The sequence below is a fragment of the Crinia signifera genome, chromosome 9 (assembly GCF_055691185.1).
Source record: "Crinia signifera chromosome 9, ASM5569118v1, whole genome shotgun sequence".
NCBI classification, from domain to species: Eukaryota; Metazoa; Chordata; class Amphibia; order Anura; family Myobatrachidae; genus Crinia; species Crinia signifera.
Genome location: NC_139225.1, coordinates 114,887,682 through 114,907,389, shown reverse-complemented (window position 1 = coordinate 114,907,389; position 19,708 = coordinate 114,887,682). Strand labels below are relative to the sequence as shown.

The 19,708-nt window shown below is 42.9% G+C and overlaps 1 protein-coding gene across 9 annotated transcripts in view; it reads right to left on the bottom strand.

Moving 5' to 3' along the window:
• Window positions 1–19,708, bottom strand: part of LOC146035858 (muscleblind-like protein 2) — a 137,648-nt gene that overhangs the window by 37,738 nt on the left and 80,202 nt on the right. For 5 of the 9 annotated variants that reach the window (XM_083159534.1, XM_083159537.1, XM_083159539.1 and 2 more), the window contains exons 3-6: window positions 18,801–18,965; window positions 11,300–11,419; window positions 4,322–4,540; window positions 2,378–2,614 (exon numbers count right to left, since the gene is read on the bottom strand). In XM_083159534.1, the coding sequence (XP_083015660.1) occupies window positions 2,378–2,614; window positions 4,322–4,540; window positions 11,300–11,419; window positions 18,801–18,965 (741 nt within the window). The remainder of the gene's footprint in view (window positions 1–2,377; window positions 2,615–4,321; window positions 4,541–11,299; window positions 11,420–18,800; window positions 18,966–19,708) is intronic. The other 4 variants (XM_083159541.1, XM_083159542.1, XM_083159536.1 and 1 more) reach the window with 3 other exon arrangements.

Sequence of the window (19,708 nt, the reverse complement as noted above, 5' to 3'; positions counted from 1 at the left end):
ATTAACTAAGAGGCAGCTTTTGCAAGCATCTGACAATCAGCAATGTTGACTCTAAAGAGATATGAATGAAAGAAGGTTGCTGCTGTAAGATATGCAAAAAACAACATTTTATGCTGACAACAATTAAAACACATTCACTTTCAAAGAGTTCAATTCAATGTGGAAGCATGAAATGCACACAATGTACGCAAGTTCCCACAGCTCTATATAACTCTATATCACTCCCTAATTTAAGATCATTACTGTATATTCTTAAAAAAAAAAAAAAAACATTTTAAATATTTAAATATGTTTTTAATTAGCTAAATATTCACTGCCACAAGTTTTACTCTTGAAAAAGAACTAACACACAAACTTACTAAATATATAGCTCCTGCTTCTAAGTGATGATATGGTGTGTGTGTGTGTGTGTGTGTGTGCGTGCGTATTTTCATTAAGAAGCTGGGAAGGAACGTCCTGCATTTTAGGAGATTGGTGGGATGCGTACTAGTCAGCCAGTTCTGGTTCTAGACCACATGTTCTCAAGGTCGGTCCAGAGGAACCCACACAGTGCATGTTTTCCAGGTCTCCTCACAGAATCACAAGCGAAATAATTAGCTTCACCAGTGATCTTTTCAAATGTGTCAGTCAGCAATGAGTGCACCTGTGCACCTGCCGGGTGACCTGGAAAACGTGAACTGTGTGGGGTGTCTGAGGACCGAGTTTAAGAACCATTGCTCAAGACAAGAATAATAGATCTGCAGTTTCAAAAGAATGTAGAAAGTAACATATAAGTGATTGATTTGTAGGTTAATATCTAGCCACACCAACCCATACATACATTATACAATGGAGCAGTATACAGGGAGTGGAACCATGATCCTGTGACACTGGGGTCTGACTGAGCTACACCCAATCAGAACTGTATGACATTCCCTAAACACATTTCAGGTGAATCACAGCATAACCATTGTTAACATATTCACCCCAAAGCATGGCATCCTTAGCACAATTTCACACAGCCACCACTAACAAGGCCCATACTTTTGTGAATGCACACCGTAATTGGTGAGTTCATTGCGCTATTGTTTTATATCAAATCATAATTATACTGTAACGATCATCCCTCTGCTTAAATTGGCTATGATTATTACTCAAATGTACAACGTAAGTAATCTGGAAGTCCATGTGGGAATATTGCAGTCTCTAGGTGCCACTCTTCTCTAAATTAACATCACGGGTCCGTTAAGTGACATTTAATGACTGAAGCCATTTCATTAAAAAAGTGGAAAAAGAAAATGGCCCCTATAAAGATCATTCTAGAGCAGCTTTTCTTAATGTAGCGTATGTGTATTGCAGAGGTACTCATTCAGGGCTCATGCAAACAATTTTCTAAAATAGTATAGCGGGACAGCTATGTAATAATTAGACATAAAGGGAAAACAGTGGCCTAAGGAACTCTAAAACCTATGCATCACTGCAGAACATTGATACCAAGAACTGGTTTCCAGCATAAAAGAGATGATTTTCTTATGGAGTCTATTCGTTATCACTTAATTTATAAAAAAAAGCGTGCGAAAATTAACATTCCACATAATTTTGTATAAATTGTCAGTGCCATCCATTATAAACATAATGCATGAGATATCCTGGATATCTCCCCCGCTTGCCTCTCACTCCCGATCTGGCACGCTGACTTCGCTAGTATGGTGACCTAAATTTATCAAGCTCCAAGCTTGATTTTGGGAACATCATCATCAGATGACATCTGATCCTGCAGCCCTGCTGCTTAACTATTGGAAGGAGTCCCGTTTGTGAAGAGGGATCCAATCGGATTCATGCTCCACTGGTAGTTGTGTGTCACGCATACCTCCCAATATGACCCTCTTCCAGGAGGGACAGAATGCTCTATTTCTGGACTTCCCTCTTAATTTAGCATTACCATCACCTGTTCTGAATAGATAAGAAAGGCATCTCAACACAGGAGATGGTAAACATATATTAAGAGGGAAGTGCAGGAACAGAACATTGTGTCCCTCCCGGAATGGGTCATGTTGGGAGGTATGGTATGGTGTGTGCGTTACTTGACCCAAGAACAGCCAGTTCAACACAGGTAGACTGTATGAAAAAGTTACTATTTAAGAGGGCATCTTGCAAACTATCAGTACATTTCTGAAATAAAATAAACAACATTTTACCACTGAAAAACAAACACATGCATATAGTAAAATACATAATTCTGCATAAAAAGGAATTATATATTGTTTGTCCTATAGCATGGTTTTGTCAGGGAAATATGACCTTAAAGCTGCAAGTCCTGCAAGGGTTAAGCACATTTTAATTAGCCCCCAGACATTAAGGCTCCAGAAACAGAGGGAGCGACTGGGAAAGCCCTTACCATAGCAGCTGCTGCTGTTTGGTTCACCTGGTGCTGAGCTGCCTTTATTTTGGCTTGCAGGTGTGCAGGGGGGTGAAAGTACTTGCATTTCTCCCTAGAGCATCGGCCTTTGATGTAATCCATGCAAACTGTTACAGTGTTTTCGTTGGTGTCGATCATGGCGATATCTATCGGGTGCGCATAGCGGCAGTCATTTTCACCACGGGTGCAGTTCCCACGCTGAAATTCTCTGCAAACCTTAAAAGAATGAAACAAATTAGATTATTTTTATTATTATACTGTATTATATTGATATGACTAATGCTCATACTACAGTACTTACTGCTTTAGCTAGATGTTAATGCTAGGAAAAAAAGAATATTGAAAAAAAAAGAGCTACTGCATTTTTGGGATCCTTTTACACCCGTGCATAGACTGTTCACAAGACACTGGGGGAGAGGTATCAAGACCTTTAAAGAGGACAATGGCGTGTTGCCCATAGTAGGCAATCTTCTCCAGTCTTTTTTGATAGATCTCCCCCTCTGTGCTCCAGCCAGTCAGCCCTAAACTGTCATGAGAAGGGTGGCCAATCTCGGGATCAGGATCTGCAGGATCCTGGGATTTGGCCCTAAAATTGCCGGGATTGGAATCCCGGGAGAGAGGGCAATCCCGAGATCCTGGAGCACCATTTATACACAACAAGTTTTAAAACTTGGTGTGTGTGCCACAATTTGTATGAAATAAAGTAGGGAACCTCGAAAAAACAAATAACTGGCGTGGAGAGATGGCTGCGGGGCCCTATTCAATGCTTTCTTCCCGACAGCATTGAACAGGGGTTCTCGACAGAACGAGCCCGACATCACAAGCTGTCGGGCTCGTTATGCCGAGAAAAGCCGGAAATAGGTGAGCTCCCGGCCGGAGCTCGTCTATTTCCGCCCTCAACTCGCGACCACGCCCCCCTATCGCCGCTCGGGACATTGAATCCCGACCGCCGAGCTCTAGTCGAGCAAAGCGAGAACGGGACAGGGGCACGGCTGCTCGACAGCCATGCTCCTGACATTGAATACCCCCCTAAATGTATATAATACTGAGCAGAGTCAAGTTCATAGGAAACAGTACATATAACAAAACATATTCAACTGTTATAGCTAAATTAAAATATGTGGCTAAATCAATAAATATTTATAAGCATGCTGTTTCCAGGTAGGGAAATTTCAGAAAGGACGTCAACACAACTGCAGCCTATGTATAGCTGTGCGGAACCATATCTTTGGCTGCTAGTAGAGAGTTAATGTAAGTGCACGCTTTTCATGTTGACATGTATACAGGTAGCGCTACTGGTTGGGAAAATAAGAAAGATGTTTATACTATCTTCCAAATTTGAACAAATTTACAAATAAAATGACACTTGCTACAGGAAATACATGTCCGTGTATTACACTGCATCATTCAACTCCTCGTCGGTCAGATGGAGACCCTCTTAGCCAGCGCTCACCAGTGGGGACATTCTGGCGAGCGCTGAAGCTGAATAAGAGGGGTCCATCTGTATTTATGTATCATTAAAATAATTCGTCACTTGTAAACAACTACCAAAATAAATGCCCCTGTGCCTTCCCAAAAGTAGTCAATATAGCAAAGCAGATGCTAGCAGCACACTGGGGACTTGTCGGGGTCCCCACTTGGTGGGGTGTTCTTAATTAAAGTGTAATGGTCCCAATTTAAAACCCATGATTACATTTCCTAATGCTTTGCTAAAGAAGACACAAGGCACAACAAAAACGACAAGTTCTAAATACTAATAAAACACATCAGAGTGAGTGTGACGAATGTATTTCCTGGTCAGATCTACAGTCACCCGCAGAACAAATAGTTCTGTAATGAATCATTTCAATGATTAATCTGACTCAGACTGAGGATAAGAAGCCCTTCAAGACAATTTCCATGCATGAGAATGCTGTAACATACCTCCAGTTTGTCTGTGCGCATCAGTTTCTGACCAGCAGAGCCCCCAGGTACTGTAACAGACGGATTTCCAGAAACCAGGACAGGGGTATTTGGTAAAAGCTCTGCAGGAACCAGCCCCATTCCTGGAGAGACATGACTCAGGTATGGACTAAAAGCCATGGATGGGCTTGTGGCGAGGGATGGGGACACAGGGAATGCGGACTGTGGAAAGAAACAAGACTGCATTATTCCATAATCATACTGCTCATCATACCATCAATACTATCAATGAACATTGAGACTTCCTTTTCTTTTTACAAGTATATTCCACACATTAAAATAATGAATACCTAATATATATATATATATATATATATATATATATATAAATATAACATTGCAATTGTTTTATCAGGCCTAATGTGGTAAAACAACCTATAATCTGCATAAACAAATCAGTAATAACAGGGTAGCAGCTGCAGACAAAGTACCCCTGTCTGTATGACATTGTTTGGATCTGATATCGATCGGTATAGGTCGACATGGACAAAATGTTGACATATCAATGTTCAACACAAATTTTTCATTATTTTTTTTAAACCAACTTCTTATTTCACTATTCCAGTGGGCATAAAGGGAGAATATAATAGTGTATCGGGGGTATGGCAAGTGCAGCGGTACACTAACACAGTGCCCATGTCGACACCCAAAAAAAGGGGGTAATGTGTATTTTTTCTGTGTCAACCTTTTGTCCACCTCAAAAGAGAGAGACAAAGAGATGAAAATGAAAAAAAAAATCTAACTTTATTTTCCTCTTCATGAAAGTTGCTTCTTTACAGTAATGAATATCTATGGCAGGCATTCCCAACCACGGTCCTCAAGGCACACCAACAGTGCAGGTTTTAGTGATATCCAGCCTTCAGCACAGATGGTTTAATCAGAATCACTCAGGTACTAATTGAATCACCTGTGTTCAAGCCTGGATATAACTAAAACCTGCACTGTTGTGCTGTGTACACACGGGGGCGATAGGGGCTATAATGGCTGGGAATATGGTCGCAGGCGACCATATTGCCAGTGATTGGAGTGCGCACCAGCGATAAATCGCCGGGTGCGCGCTCCCGTTTTCTGCCCCATTGTAATCGCTGGTCGCAGGAGCTAATTACCTCTGCGGCTCCCCCAGCAGAGGTTCCTTTTCATCAGCGACCATCTCTGGTCGCTGATGCAAAGGAGACACTGGGCAATATATTGCTCAGGAATATATTGCTAGCAATATATTCCTGAGCAATATATCTCCCCCTGTGTGTACGGGGCTTTGGTATGCCTTGAGGACCGTGGTTGGGAATGTCTGATCTATGGTCTATAAAAATTCCCCTTTGCTGTTAAATTCAGAACTGAAAAGTACTTGTCATTTTATAAAAAAATGAGATAAAATAGGCTTCTTAAATGCTGCCTGTTTCCATCTTTATTTCCCTATCTTCATATAATAAATGTAATTCATTCATTCATTCATTCATTCAAAAAACACATGCTCTTCAAAACAGTTATTTGTATCTGTTTCATTTTAGGATCTTCCACATTCCAATAAGATCTTCAACAACCTGTGATGTTTGCTTACTATTATGATAGAATACAATAAATGATTATATTTGAGACATTTGGCACCACTTGACCAGAGCTTAGTATGGTCTGAGCATTATTTTATGATCAGGGCCAGGATGTGCGTATAGTGAAATGCTATCTAAAGGGCCACAGGCTTATAGGGTAAGGTCATCTAAAGATCACATTCTGGAGCTTGGTTCATATGAGAAAAGTGGCCAAACTTAAAAAAACAGCATTTTCGGTGGTTTTTCAACTGCTTTTCTGCACCACGCCGCAGATACTACAATGTGTATAAGAATCCTAGACAAACAAACCAAATACTATCCATGAAACAATTCTCCAGTTCTTGTTTAACATATACAGGTCGAGTCTCCCTTATCCGAAATGCTCGGGACCACAAGCATTTTGGATAAGGGATTTTTGCAAATTTCTGAATATTTTTTTCTCATACTTACCTGGTCCCCTGGCGGTGCCCCGATGGTCCCCAGGCGTTCACGGCGGCCATCGGAATCCTCTTCATCGGCATCTCCAGTCCCAATCAGGCATTGCGCAAGTGTGCGGGTGCGCTGGTGACGTCACCGGAACGCCCGCGCAATGCATCCTTGGAACCAGGGATGCCGCTGAAGAGGATTCCGATGGCCACCGGGGGATGAGGTCAGGATGAAAAAAGGTGCAGGGAACAAAAAAAAAAACAGCAATAAAAAAAACACACGGTTTTCGGGAATATTTTGGTTTTTGGAATACGGATAAGGGAGACTCGACCTGTATTGTGAAATGACAGAATGAAGGACACTAAACAGAAAAAAATACTAAACTAAACAGTAAATAGTAATGGTAAGTATCACTGCCTCGCAGTACTGAGGTCAATTCCCACCACGGTCCTAACGTGCGGAGCTTGTATATTATTCCCGTACTTGCTTTGGTGTCCTCCGGGGACTCCAGCTCCCTCCCACACTCCAAAAATGTACTGGTAGGTTAGCAGGCTCCTGACAATAGACAAATGGTCTCTGTGAAGCGCTTCGGAATATGTGTGTGCTATATAAAAAAAAACTGGCCTTGAATAAATAATTCAGAAATAGTTGTAGTCTTTGTAACAGACGATGATACAGATATGTCATTTCTTACTGTGGCCAGTTGCATTAGCCCCTCATGGCAAATATTAAGTATCCCTGAATGTACCAGGAGGGACCGCAGCAGGAATCTCCGTTACCTGCTGTGATCCCTTCTGCTCCGTCGCCAGCTGCATCGCCCATAGGTTTTCCTGAGGGATATGATGCTGCCCGATGTATCAATATCGGCCATTCTGAGATGAAGGTATGGGCAGTTCAGTCAGCGGGGGGGAGAGCGCTAACCGTGCATGTGCAGATCCCCTGGGCGCATTGCCGGGAGCCCTGGCCCTGCATGTGCAAGGAGATATATTCAACTGTTAGAATTGCATATTACAATGCAATCCTGGGTGGTAATATTCCACCCAGGTCACATGGTATATTGAGATCCTTCTTAAATGAGCTCCTTAGGGCAGGAGGTAAGAAGCTGCAAAAAGTGATAAAGTGGAGAGTGATAACGACCAGCCAATCAGCTCTCAACTTCCAGGCTGTGTTTGAAAAAATGACAGTAAGGAGCTGATTGGCTGGTTGTTTATGCCTCTCCACTTATTACATCTAGCCCTCAAAATGTGCATTAAAAAAACAACTGGGAGATACACTGCCAGCTGACACTGATGATGTATGACAACAGTACATCTACTGTATGTGTGACTTATTCCGAATCTATGAATGTGAACACCGTTTTGTGCCGCCATGACTTTCTCTCATGCTGTGTGCCACTGTGCTCCATATATGACGTTGTACGCATGTAAAACCACTTCCTGTTCTATTATAGTTGCAGCCTGGTGTCTCTAGACCACAGTTCTAAGAATCATACGGTATGCTACTTCTGTTGGTGGGACTCAATCACACAAGGCGTCTGATGCAGAAAACCAGTAGCAAGGATGCATCTGCAGCTATCACTCATCTAGCACATTCCAGAAAATAACCAGCAATTGTAATAACAGAAAAGAATAGCCAGAATCTAATTGGTTGCTATTAGTAACCCTTTCATTTGTCTTCAATAAAACTAAAGCATTCACATTCATAAAGAAGAAGTATACTGTGCGCTGTTTGAGGTATTGTAATATAGATGCTCCTACTTTTTAATACTGCTGCCTTTGAAAATCATCATCACACCAATGCAAAATCCATCCTTATCTACAGAGTCACAATGTGTGCCAGTTACCTATACATACTGCTAGCTGCCACGTTGCTGTCTGAATGTTGCTCAATTCAATAGGGGGTAGAGTCACCGCATTCAAGAGTCACTCTTTAGCTATCAAACGCCAGTGTCCAATAGGAATAACTGTATCTTACTGCTCTTATTCTACCAGTAATTACAATAAAAGAGGCGTATTGAGCAGATACGTTGAGTCCTTAATGGCTTCCTCTTATATACATACATATGTACTGTCTGACTGTCTAGAAAACCTGCTCTCTAATCTTATCAGGTATAAGGAAAAAAAATAAAGGAAAACATTTCCAGGCAGGCGGGTTTTACCATTTACATAAACAGTGTAAATAGCATTAAAGGATCATCGCATATGCACATTACTTAAGGCAGGCCAATCAGACAAATGAAAACTGCAGCTTTATTGGTGCATGTTAAATGAATTCAACAGCTGTTAATTACAACAACTCTATACATGTAACTTATCACTTAGTGACATTATCTTAAATTGCTGCTGCTTTCCTGGAGCCCTCGCTCAGGCGCTGATAAGCTCTGAGTGCAAGTCTTTAAAAATAATAGACATCTTACAGGCGGGATGGAGGTTAAGTGGGATCCATGCACATGATTATTCATGATTACTATATCTGCAGCAGACAAAACATTCTCTTTACCGCTCATTTATTAAGCAGTAGTGGATGACGGAACTACATCTAGCTACATTGCGGTAATGACATCTGTCATATTTATGCTCTTGGTTGTGTGGGTGGATATTACCATTATGTGTTTGCTGTGATCAAAAGGGATGATTCTGTGTTCTAGATCCAAACGGCTCTTTATAACCTACAACACGGGCGTACGTCTAATCCAAAGGTCCCGAATGTAGTGGAGAATGGTTCATTTTAGTACATAATTAGCAACGGTTTCTACTCTCACTTTGCTTTTAAAATGTCTCTCTTTGACCATATCCATGTTTTATTTTTAAAATTAACTCTTTGAGTGCCAACATCTGTGAGAGATATGCACAATGTTTACCTAAAAATGTCAGCGTCACTCACATTTGTTATATAAATTCAAAAAATGTTGCGTACATTTTTTTATTTCCTACATAAGGTAAATGTAACAGGTCATAATGATGAATGAAAATGTTTGCGTGGTCATTTTCACACCTATTTTAACAAATTCACTTGGCACTCAAAGGGTTAATGAACCAGTACCCTTCTTTATAACATTTTTTTTGTATTTGCATTACGTAATGTCAGTTTGCAATACTAGAGGTAAACAAATGCTATATCCTATGGACGATACAAAAATACATAATAAAAATAGCCATAGCAATGACCACTAATATAAAAAGAAAACTCAACATCTTTGATAATACAATGGACAAAATCTCCTGGCACGGCCGAGTATTAATCAGGTGGAAAGCCTTTTAAAAGTTACAATAATATATATTTAAAAAACAAAAACAAAGGCAGCGTGCTAAGAGGGATCATCTATACCAGGGCTGGGCAACACCGGCCCTCCAGATGTTAATGAACTACACATCCCAGGATGCTTTGCATTAGTTTTGCTATGTGGCCATGCTGAAACTGATGCAAGGCATGCTGGGATGTGTAGTTCATCAACATCTGGAGGGCCGGTGTTGCCCAGCCCTGATCTATACCGTAATTATCAAGACTGACCCCATAGGCTTTCATTATAAGAACATTGGATAACTATTAACAAAAAACATGCCTTTTCCCTCATTAAGGAGCCTCTAAACCATGCGGAATACATAAAACAAATTGTTTAGACAGAGTTTATGTCGGTGAAGAGTTATATGTTCACATGTGTAATATATGTTTCCTCATATCAGTGGATGCTAATCTCAGTTTTCTGTTACCTGTATAGGCCATTGTGGTCATAATGTAGCATAAATGGATTCAGTATTGAATCCCGGCGGTCGGGATCCCGGCGTTCAGAATCCCGACGCCGGAATCCCGACAGCCAAAATGCCGACAAGGGGGGGACGTAGATCGCCCCCCCCTTGCGGGCTTGCTGCGCTCGCCACGCAGCGGGCCCGGTGCCTCGCTACGCTCGGCACACTAATTTATTCTCCCTCCAGGGGTGTCGTGGACACCCACGGAGGGAGAAAGTGTCGGCATTTCGGCGGTCGGGATTCCGAACGCCGGGATCCCGACCGCCGGGATGGTAACTGCATCCCGCATAAATAAATAGAAAATGCATAGGAGTTTTTTTGTGTCCAAAATGATTCCAATGGGTAAATGTAATTGGACATGAGTTGTTGGACATGCGTGACTTTGGTTGAGAATGTCCACATTTTTAAAGTGGCAATCATTTATAAGGAAAAAACCAGGTTGCTTTTAAAATCCTGCCATTCTCACCCAAAATCACACAATTCTAGCAATGACAGAGATTGGCTGTATTGTGCATGGCATTAAGGACATATCAAGGGGTCTAAAAGTTGTACAGTATATTATCTATGCAGTATTTGCTGATGAGTATTGGGAAAATAATCCCAGTCATTCTGATATATCTGTTTTAATCTTGATGTCGTTTATTAAACATTTGACACATTTTTATAACATCCAACAATGTTATTTAAAGTTAAGTCGTCTATCAAAATTCTAATGGATTGGATTCGTCTACTTGGCCATTTGATGAAAGGATTACTCGTCAAACCATTCTGAAGCTGTATTTCCTAGCAAAATCATAAAAGGTATGCTAGATCAAAGGCAATATGTATGTGCAGGCTGTGTGGGACCTTCTGCGAGTACAGGATGGCTGGATTTTTAAAGCTGCAATCATTTAAAAGGGCAATACTTACCTAGTTTTGCCTTGTAAACGATTGCCGCTTTAAAAATACAGGCAGACTTGCAAAATTATTACATATTGCCCAATATGTGTCTTAACCAGGGAGATATTATCATCATCATCAGACTTTTGTTGTGCCAATCTTGAGTGATGTAAACTACTTTCCAGACTACACCTGGGTGTGGATCTATACTGTGAGTATTAGCCCTTACTTCCCTTTTGGCTGTAGTGTGGTTTCATTTCATGAAACAATACGAAATGAAGATGTAATGTATTGATAGAGTGTGTTATGGGAGTGTGATTGCATGCTTGTCCAATACCTACTTTGTGGTGTGCAATGGAATGCTGAACTTCATAAGGTATAGGGGATCCCCCGTCCCAGCAAGCAGGAGATGCGTCCCTCCTATTCCCTAGGACCATGTCTCGGCCGTGCCAGGCCAGATACTTACAAAATAGAAGGAATACAAGTTAGATTAAAAAAAAAGAAAATAACACGTCAACTCACATAACAATTTACACTGCAAGAGCATAATCATTGTGTACCCAATAGATGCATAGTATAAGCAGATCTGATTTTATGCAGGTCAGTAGTATGGTCAGCCCATTGTCAGAGACCCTTAAGCTGCATACACACTATGCTATAAAGGCATCGAACGATATCGTTAACAATCTCCCTTAAACTCACCGGAGCTGCAGAATGAACGATATCGAGCATACACACTGAACAATTTCAAACGATAAAGAAAAAGATAACGAGTTTGCTTTACCACAGAGAATCTGGTTATGTAAAAAAAATGTATCTTTAGAATGCACTGAACGACATAAATGACATTGGCAAAATGTGACTGAATGTACAAATGAGAAATGAGACCGACAATGACCTACGGGAGCGCGCATCATTATATTTATTGTTCGCATACACAATGGACCTGATTCTGATTAGAAAACTCATCCGTACTGATGTCATTGGACGTCAGCTGCCCACCCTGTTCTCGGAGCAGGTAGTCACTAATCTCACCAGTGACTGATTTAAGGGGCATACACACGGAGCAAATTTGTGCTATTTTCTAAGCAATCTGACTAGATTGCTTAGAAAGTGTGTATGCTCCAAGAGATTAAATATCTCTTGCCAAGTCAGTGCATGCAGTCAAAATCTAGTCAGATTGCTTAGCAAATGACTGCAGATCTCCGTGTGTGTACAGAATGAGAGATACTGATCTCAATCTCTCATTCTGATCCACTACCCGGCCTTTTTTTGCTTAAGCAAAATGTGCTATCCAAGGGAGATCTTGACATCTGCAAAATTGCTTAGCAAAATTGCTTACCACAGATCTCTACGTGTGTATGCCCCTTTAGACTAACGAGCATTACAGAAATCATTTGATGGTCAGCAACCATCGAATGATTTCAGGCCCGCACGCAAGCCTACAAATGGATATTTCCGAAAAAAATCCATTTGGAGTGATGCGGGGACATTCGGTGTGTAGTGGAGGCGTGCATTCGCCTGCACCCCCAGCGGGTGGTGTTACATGGCTTGCAAAGCTGCAAACTACCGCTACTTTAAGAGCCAACCAGAATCAGGGCCTATATCTTTATTGTGCATATAGTCTGCCTTTATCGCTTAGTGTGTAAAGGGCTTTAGACTAGTGGACAATGGGATTTGCAAACTAAAGACATTTAACCAGGGTTGTCTACCCTTCCGGAATGGCTGGGGTTGTCTACCCTTCCTCTTAGCCCTCCAGAAAGGTGGGCAACCCTCGTGGATACCGGTTACCCCCCCCCCCTCCCGTATCTCCCCGGCGGCAGTGTTAATTTCCCACGATTCATGGCTTTTGTGGGGAAGGGCAGGGCTTGATGACGTCTACATCAGGCCCCGCCCCCTGAAGTGCAGAGAGGAGACTTTAAAAGTAGGCAACCCTGTATTTAAGTGGCCTTGGCCTATCTCATTGCTATATAATTCTGGGCCTCTTCATGGTTGTATAATTTAAGTGCATTTTATTCTGAAACGTGTAATAGTTTGTGGTCTTAAGTGACTGAACAATGCCCACAAATGGAAAGGTTTTGGTGATGATTTTCAAGATCACCAACTAGTTCGGATGGATATTTTATGCTTACACTGACATTTAGGGGGACATTTACTAAGATGGGAATTATATTTCACATGGGATGTTGCTATATGTTGCTATAGGAAAACAATCAGATGCTATTATCTTCTAGAAGGTGCTAAATAAATAAGTAGATTCTGATTGTCTGCCCATAGCAACACCTCATGTGAAATAGAACTCACATCTTAATCAATTTACCCCTTAGAGTCTTATATAAACAGCGGACAAAGAAAATATTAACATTTGAGTGAAAGTCACTTAATAGGTTGCTGCCAGTATGTGCTTGGGCATAGAGTAAGTAAGTAAGTTTTATGGTACTTATGTATTATCTGGGCTCCCATGTTAAATGCACCCCATTTTTTCATACCCCTACTATCCAATTACACATAGAGTTGATTTTATATAGTGTGGCGAGCGCAGCGAGCCACCGTGCCCGAAGCGTGGCGAGCGCAGCGAGACCCGCGAGGGTACGCGGTGTCATAAGAAAAATGGGAGCCCAGATATTACATAAGTACCAGTTTTATTTATATAGGGCACTTTCTCCAACAGGACTCAAGGCGCTTTACAGACACCAAAGTATACCAAAGTCTGCAATTGTGCAGGAGGGATGCAGGAGTATTCCTCCTCCAGAAAGTCACATTAGTCCAGAATATCTCATAAATGGTTGATTGGCTTGATGTGTAATTGAGTAGACAAGACATGGACAACATCAGTGTCATGCTCATCAAACCACTCATGCTCTATGGATTGTTCGTTATCGTCCTGGAAGATATCACTCCAGTCAGAAAAGATATGCAACACCATGGGCTGTAGAGGATCACTCAATATCCTTGCGGCTGTTAAAGAAATGACTGCACCCAAACCATGCCGGGACAATGCAAACACTACACCACAAAATGCCATTACACTTGCTCTTAACTTTTAAGCACTCCCGGCAGCAGAGTAGCTTGAGTTGATACGACAATGTTCACGCCTCCATTTATAAAGAACACATTGTTCGTGCTCTTTGTACCACTTTGGAACCACTAGGCCAGTGGTGGCCAACCTGTGGCTCTTGAGCCTCATGCGGCTCTCCTCCTTGTAAAGTGCGGCTCCTGCTCCCACTGCTGCCCGTCGCCCACCGTCTGTCCCAGTCCCCGCTGCTGCCGGTTCCCTGAATCTCTTCTCCTTCTGAGGGGAAGAGAGTGCGCATCGCGCATCTCTCCTACCCCTTACTGTGCATCCTTGTGACTGGGCCGTCCGCCAATCAGAGCTCGTGGGCCAGCAGCCAATCAGGAGCCGGCCAGCGAGCTTCAATTTGTGGGCGGCCCAGTCACAGGGAAGTGAGGGGGAAGGAGACGCGCGGTGTGCTGTGCTCTCCTCCCATCAGTGACATGACAGGAGGACTGCAGGGGGACACCAGACTGTCCTCTCCTTACCTGGCAGCAGCAGCAACAACGGTGAGTGCTGCTGCTGGGAAATTTGCACTGTGGGGGCATAGCAGTTTGTGGCACTGTGGGGGCATAGCAGTTTGTGGCACTGTGGGGGCATACCAGCTTTTTGGCACTGTAGGGGCATACCCGGCACCGTGTGGTGCATACCTGGCACCGTGGGGGGTATATGTGTATCTGGCACTATTGGAGGCATATTTGTATCACACCCACCCAATGGGTCAAAATAGACTACACCCCTTTTTTTGGGGCATGCGCCTTCGGCGCGCGCATGATGTTGGCTCTTTAGCTTGACTACCGATATTTTTCGGCTCTTTACCTCTGACCGGTTGGCCACCCCTGCACTAGGCTAACATTTTACATGGCACACAAAAAATTCAGAGGAAACAATGAACCGTGCTCAACACAGAGCTGCCTAACAGGTTTTTGAACAAATAGAGGTGTCCAAACTCATACCACCAAACGCTACACTCCAAACCAAATATAGTAAAAAATCCTATCTGGCGCTCCTCAGGATGGAGTCCTTTCATATGACATAGATTATGCATTGCTGTGACGTTCTCATTGGACCAAATATGGTGAAACTTGCTGCTTATGCAAGAGGTTGAAACATGCATAAAATGAACGCATAGTTATCTTGAACCTGGAGTGCACTATACACGTCTACCCACTGTTGTAACCTTTATCATTCAGAGTTCCATGCCAGCATCTCCTTTCGCCATTGTTTGTTAAACATTATCAAGCTGAGCTATCTTGTCCCTGGTGCTAGAGCCAAGCAGGCAGAGCAATCAGTCTTCATTACCAGTACCGAGGGTGTAATGGTTGGCATTACTGCCTCACAACACTGAGGTCATGGGTTCGATTCCCACCATGGCCCTAACTGTGCAGAGTTTGTGTATTATCCCCGTACTTGCGTGGGTTTCCTCTGGGTAATCCGGTTTTCTCCCACAATCCAAAAATATACTGGTAGGCTAATTGGCAACAAACAAATTAACCCTAGAATGTCTGTGTGTGTGTGTGTGTGTGGTAGGGAATATAGATTGTAAGCTCCACTGGGGCAGGGACTGATGTGAATGTTCAAATAGTCTCTGTAAAGCGCTGCGTAATATGTGTGCGCTATATAAGAAACTGTTAATAAATAAATAAACAATTACCGTCTTCTTTTGTACTCATGCCAGCCATTATTCTAGGCAATCTTGGTAGTCCAACCTGTTTCAGTACTTCCTTCTTATATGTTTTACTAAGGGTTTTCCGCCTTGTACTTTGCATTTATCTGCTGCTTGAAGATTCTGCTTGCAGCTCCTCCATATTTCTGTATAGTCAGTCACTATCTCATTGTGTGGATTACATATTGCAATTCTGTATTTTCCTCACACAAAATACTTATAGCGAATGAGATGGGAAGTGATTATTTATTGTGCATCACTCTAGCATTAACCCATAACAGTGCATGATTACTTTTTTTAAGAATAGAGTCACATTGTGACCTAGGCATGTACAGTACAAAACATTTACATTTTCTTAGGCAAAGTACTGTTTCCTGGCACGAGGCAATGGTGTCTCTGTTTCCATATTGGGAGTATGAAATCTATAGTAGTCATGGGTGTTCTACATGTAGAACAGCGAAACTCAGAACGCTCTGTAAAGGAGCGTACCAGCTAGTACGAGCAATATATCTGTGAACGACTTTGTTCACAGATACATCGTGCCGGCTCTGCAACACAGCCAATGCCCAATATATCTAGATATATATCAGTGCATCATGCTGTGTGTACGGGCGATCCGCCGACCGCCATGGTGTACGGGTGATCCGCCGACCGCCATGGTGGGAGCTGTCGGTGATTGACAGTTCAGTGGGCGGGCACATGCAAATGCACCTGCCCACTTGTAATGTCAGTTCTGACGGATCGGGCAGTGTTAATGGAGAACATTAACAATGTAATCCTGTGCTGACAGTTGTTGAGAGGTGGGCGTGGCCTGTATGCTATGCAAATATTTCCCAGCTGTTGATAGTTGCACATTTCTAGGAAAGTATTAAACAATCATCCACCATTACAGATGTTCATCGTGTCCAATTGTAAAGCGCAATGGAATATGCTGCGCTATATAAGAATAAATAAATAATCTTTCCCTCAAAATAACAAATCTCTGAATTTTCGGGATGCTTTGCACCTGTCTCTACAAGGTGTGGTTATTAAATAACAAGACTGATGCTATAAGTTACATTAACTAATATTAAGAACATTTTAACTCCGTTCCTCTTCTGGATACAGGAGACTGGTGGGTGAGATGCCGGTGGTCGTAAGACTGACAGCAGCATCCCTAACCTTAAGTGTTGATAGATCTACAGTTTCTAGATAGGCAATCAATTGGCCCGAAAAGGTTGACATGCAATAGGTCAACTGGGTGGAAAGGTTGACATAAAAATTGTAGAAACATGAAAAGGTCGATTTGAGTTTTCACCATTTTTTTTCAGTTTTTTTTTTTACATTTTCCATAGTTTACCATCCAAGTTGACTACAACTGAGGCCCGAAGCTCATGGGGATAGATTTGGGGTGCTAGCCTTTATGTCTGGAGTGTTCACCAAACTATCAAACCCCCCAGAAATGTAATTTGCTTTTTCCACATAGTTTACAACCCCTTTAGTAAACACTGAGCGGAGGTGCAGATAAGACTAAAGCATAACCTTTGGATTTTCCCCGTATATGTTTGTAGAAGTACAGGGAGATCTCACACATGTGTCCAAACAGACTACGAACTGTATAAAAGCCTGTAGGAGCATCCTGTTTCCATATTATACTATGATGATTGCTTGTGACAAAGGAAGTATCTAAGAACAGATCACACTACCACGAATTTGCAGCAGCCAGTGATCAGACGACACCCCGCTAGAGAGAAGTCCCGAATTGTGAATTAATTAATGTGCACGCCATGCGAATGGCATACTTGCCTATATTGATTTTCACCTCTCCGGGAGAGGAAATACATCAGGGGGGGGGGGGGGGGAGACAAAGCTGTCATCACATGGCCCCACCCCCATGCCAGAAAACTGTGATTTGTGGGGGTGGGGCTTAAATGACGCAAAATGCAGCTACCGCGTCATTTTAGCCCTACCCCCTCTCCGCGGACCCGCAATTTGTGGTAATTGAACCAGCGGGGATGGGGGTTGCGGGGGCTCTGGCCAGCAAGCGGGAGACTTGCCCACCTTCCTGGGGGGCCGGGAGGCGGACCCAATTTTCTGGAGCCTCCCGCCCATTCCGGGAGGGAAGGCAAGCCTGGCAAATGGATGTGTATGCTGTGCGAAGACTTCGCAGCCGAGCAAATACGTTCAAACCCTATATTACAGGCTCACCATCGAATGATTTTTATACTGGACACCAGTCATCGCAGGCACAGAGTAGCCCAGAGACTTTCTCGGCAGTTGTGATGAAAACAGGCATATCCGGCCTACTAGTGACATCACACACCCTCCCCTAAATCACTTGGGTGCTCGTGTGTTTTCCTTGACAGTCCCAGCATTTGTTCTGGCACGCCTAGTGCTTATTTTTGCACTACTTTGAAACGTTCGGTTACCACCCACAGACAACTACTTCATGTCAGTCACCTTACGAATGGCTTGCAAATAGAAAAGGTAGCAGGCTTTTATCACAGGACGGCCTTACGCATGCATACTATGGGCTGTACGCATGCACAGTCTAGCGGTAATTGCCCAGCCTTCGAATTCGCAGCTGTGCATGAAGGTCTGAATTAGGCCCAAAGTGACAATGTGGACATTATAATTGCTAGAGTGAGTGAAAAACAGGACCACTGAATAATGCAGACAATCCCGGCTTGTAGCAGAGATAGAAGGGTACACAAGGGAACTTAACCAGGTAGGGGTGAAGGGGTAAAATAATACTGGCAGGAACGTTCAGTGCAGAAATACATGGGTCTTGGAGATAAGCAACCACAAAAAACGAAATAAAACTGCAGATTATTAGCTATAACATAAATGCAGCAATTTAAAAAAAACACTATAATGCAATGAACAAGTTTACATAAAACAGGCCTCCATAAAACCTAGGGCATAGAATTATTAGAAATGAATAAGGACAGATCATTAAGCGGACTGCCATTACAATCATTTGCCAACCCTCCCTACAAAAGCAACTCTGGCAGCACCTGCTGTAATCCGCGTCATGCAGTATAGTAAGCAAAATCACAAGGTAAAGATGCGTTTCGTTCGCTATTATTTCTAATGACTATTGTTCTATTAAAAAGTAAATCTGCTGCACAGACAAGTTACTTACAATTGGCTGTAGCTGAGTGCCCGGGAGCATGAACTGCATCTGCTGTGCCAGCATAGCAGCCGCTGTCTTCTGCTGTATAAGGTTATTCCGTCCATTGATTTCTAGCCGAGTTTTTAAGTGCGGAGGAGGGTGCAGATATTTACAGTTCTCTCTCGTACACCGACCCTAAGGAATGACATGGAGAAAGTGGCGTTAGCTCACAATAGGTACGTGATAAGATTAACAAGATCCTAAAACTATAGGGAGAGTAAACAAACTATAAAATACATAAACTACCCTTCAATTATGCGCACATGTGACAGAGAATAGGCATGCGAGTTTGACCACCATCTTCCATTAGGCAGCTGCCTAGGGCACCAGGCTCTGGGGGTCTCCATCAATTCTATTGATCACAAAATGAAGGACGTCATGAAAAAGTGGTAGAACTCACAAGAGAAAAACACACAGCAACACACACCCACAGACACACATAGGGGCCGATTCTGGATTACTCGTAGTGATCCGAATTTGGCCCCTACCCCAATGGTCGGGGGTTGCGCATACTCATGCACATTTCTGCGCATGTGCAAACCCCGTCTGTGAACGGGCGCTATGAGTTACACACTCGGCGGGCCATTGGCAGCGGGGAGGGAGGGGCGGATGGCGGCAGGGAAGGGAATGCCCAGCGTTCTCATGGGTACACATGCGGACCGATGCCTGCCAGGGGTGGGTGGCTGACATCATGTGATGTCAGCCGCCCACCCCATCTTCGTCAAGGCGGATGAAAATAAAAGTCAGTTCAGACTGACTTATTTGCGAAGGCAGGAGAAATCGTTCGGTGGTTGGCGACCATCAAATCACCCCAATAATGTGTTGAACATTAACCTATACATAGAGAAAGAATATCAATAAACCACTATAATAGAGTT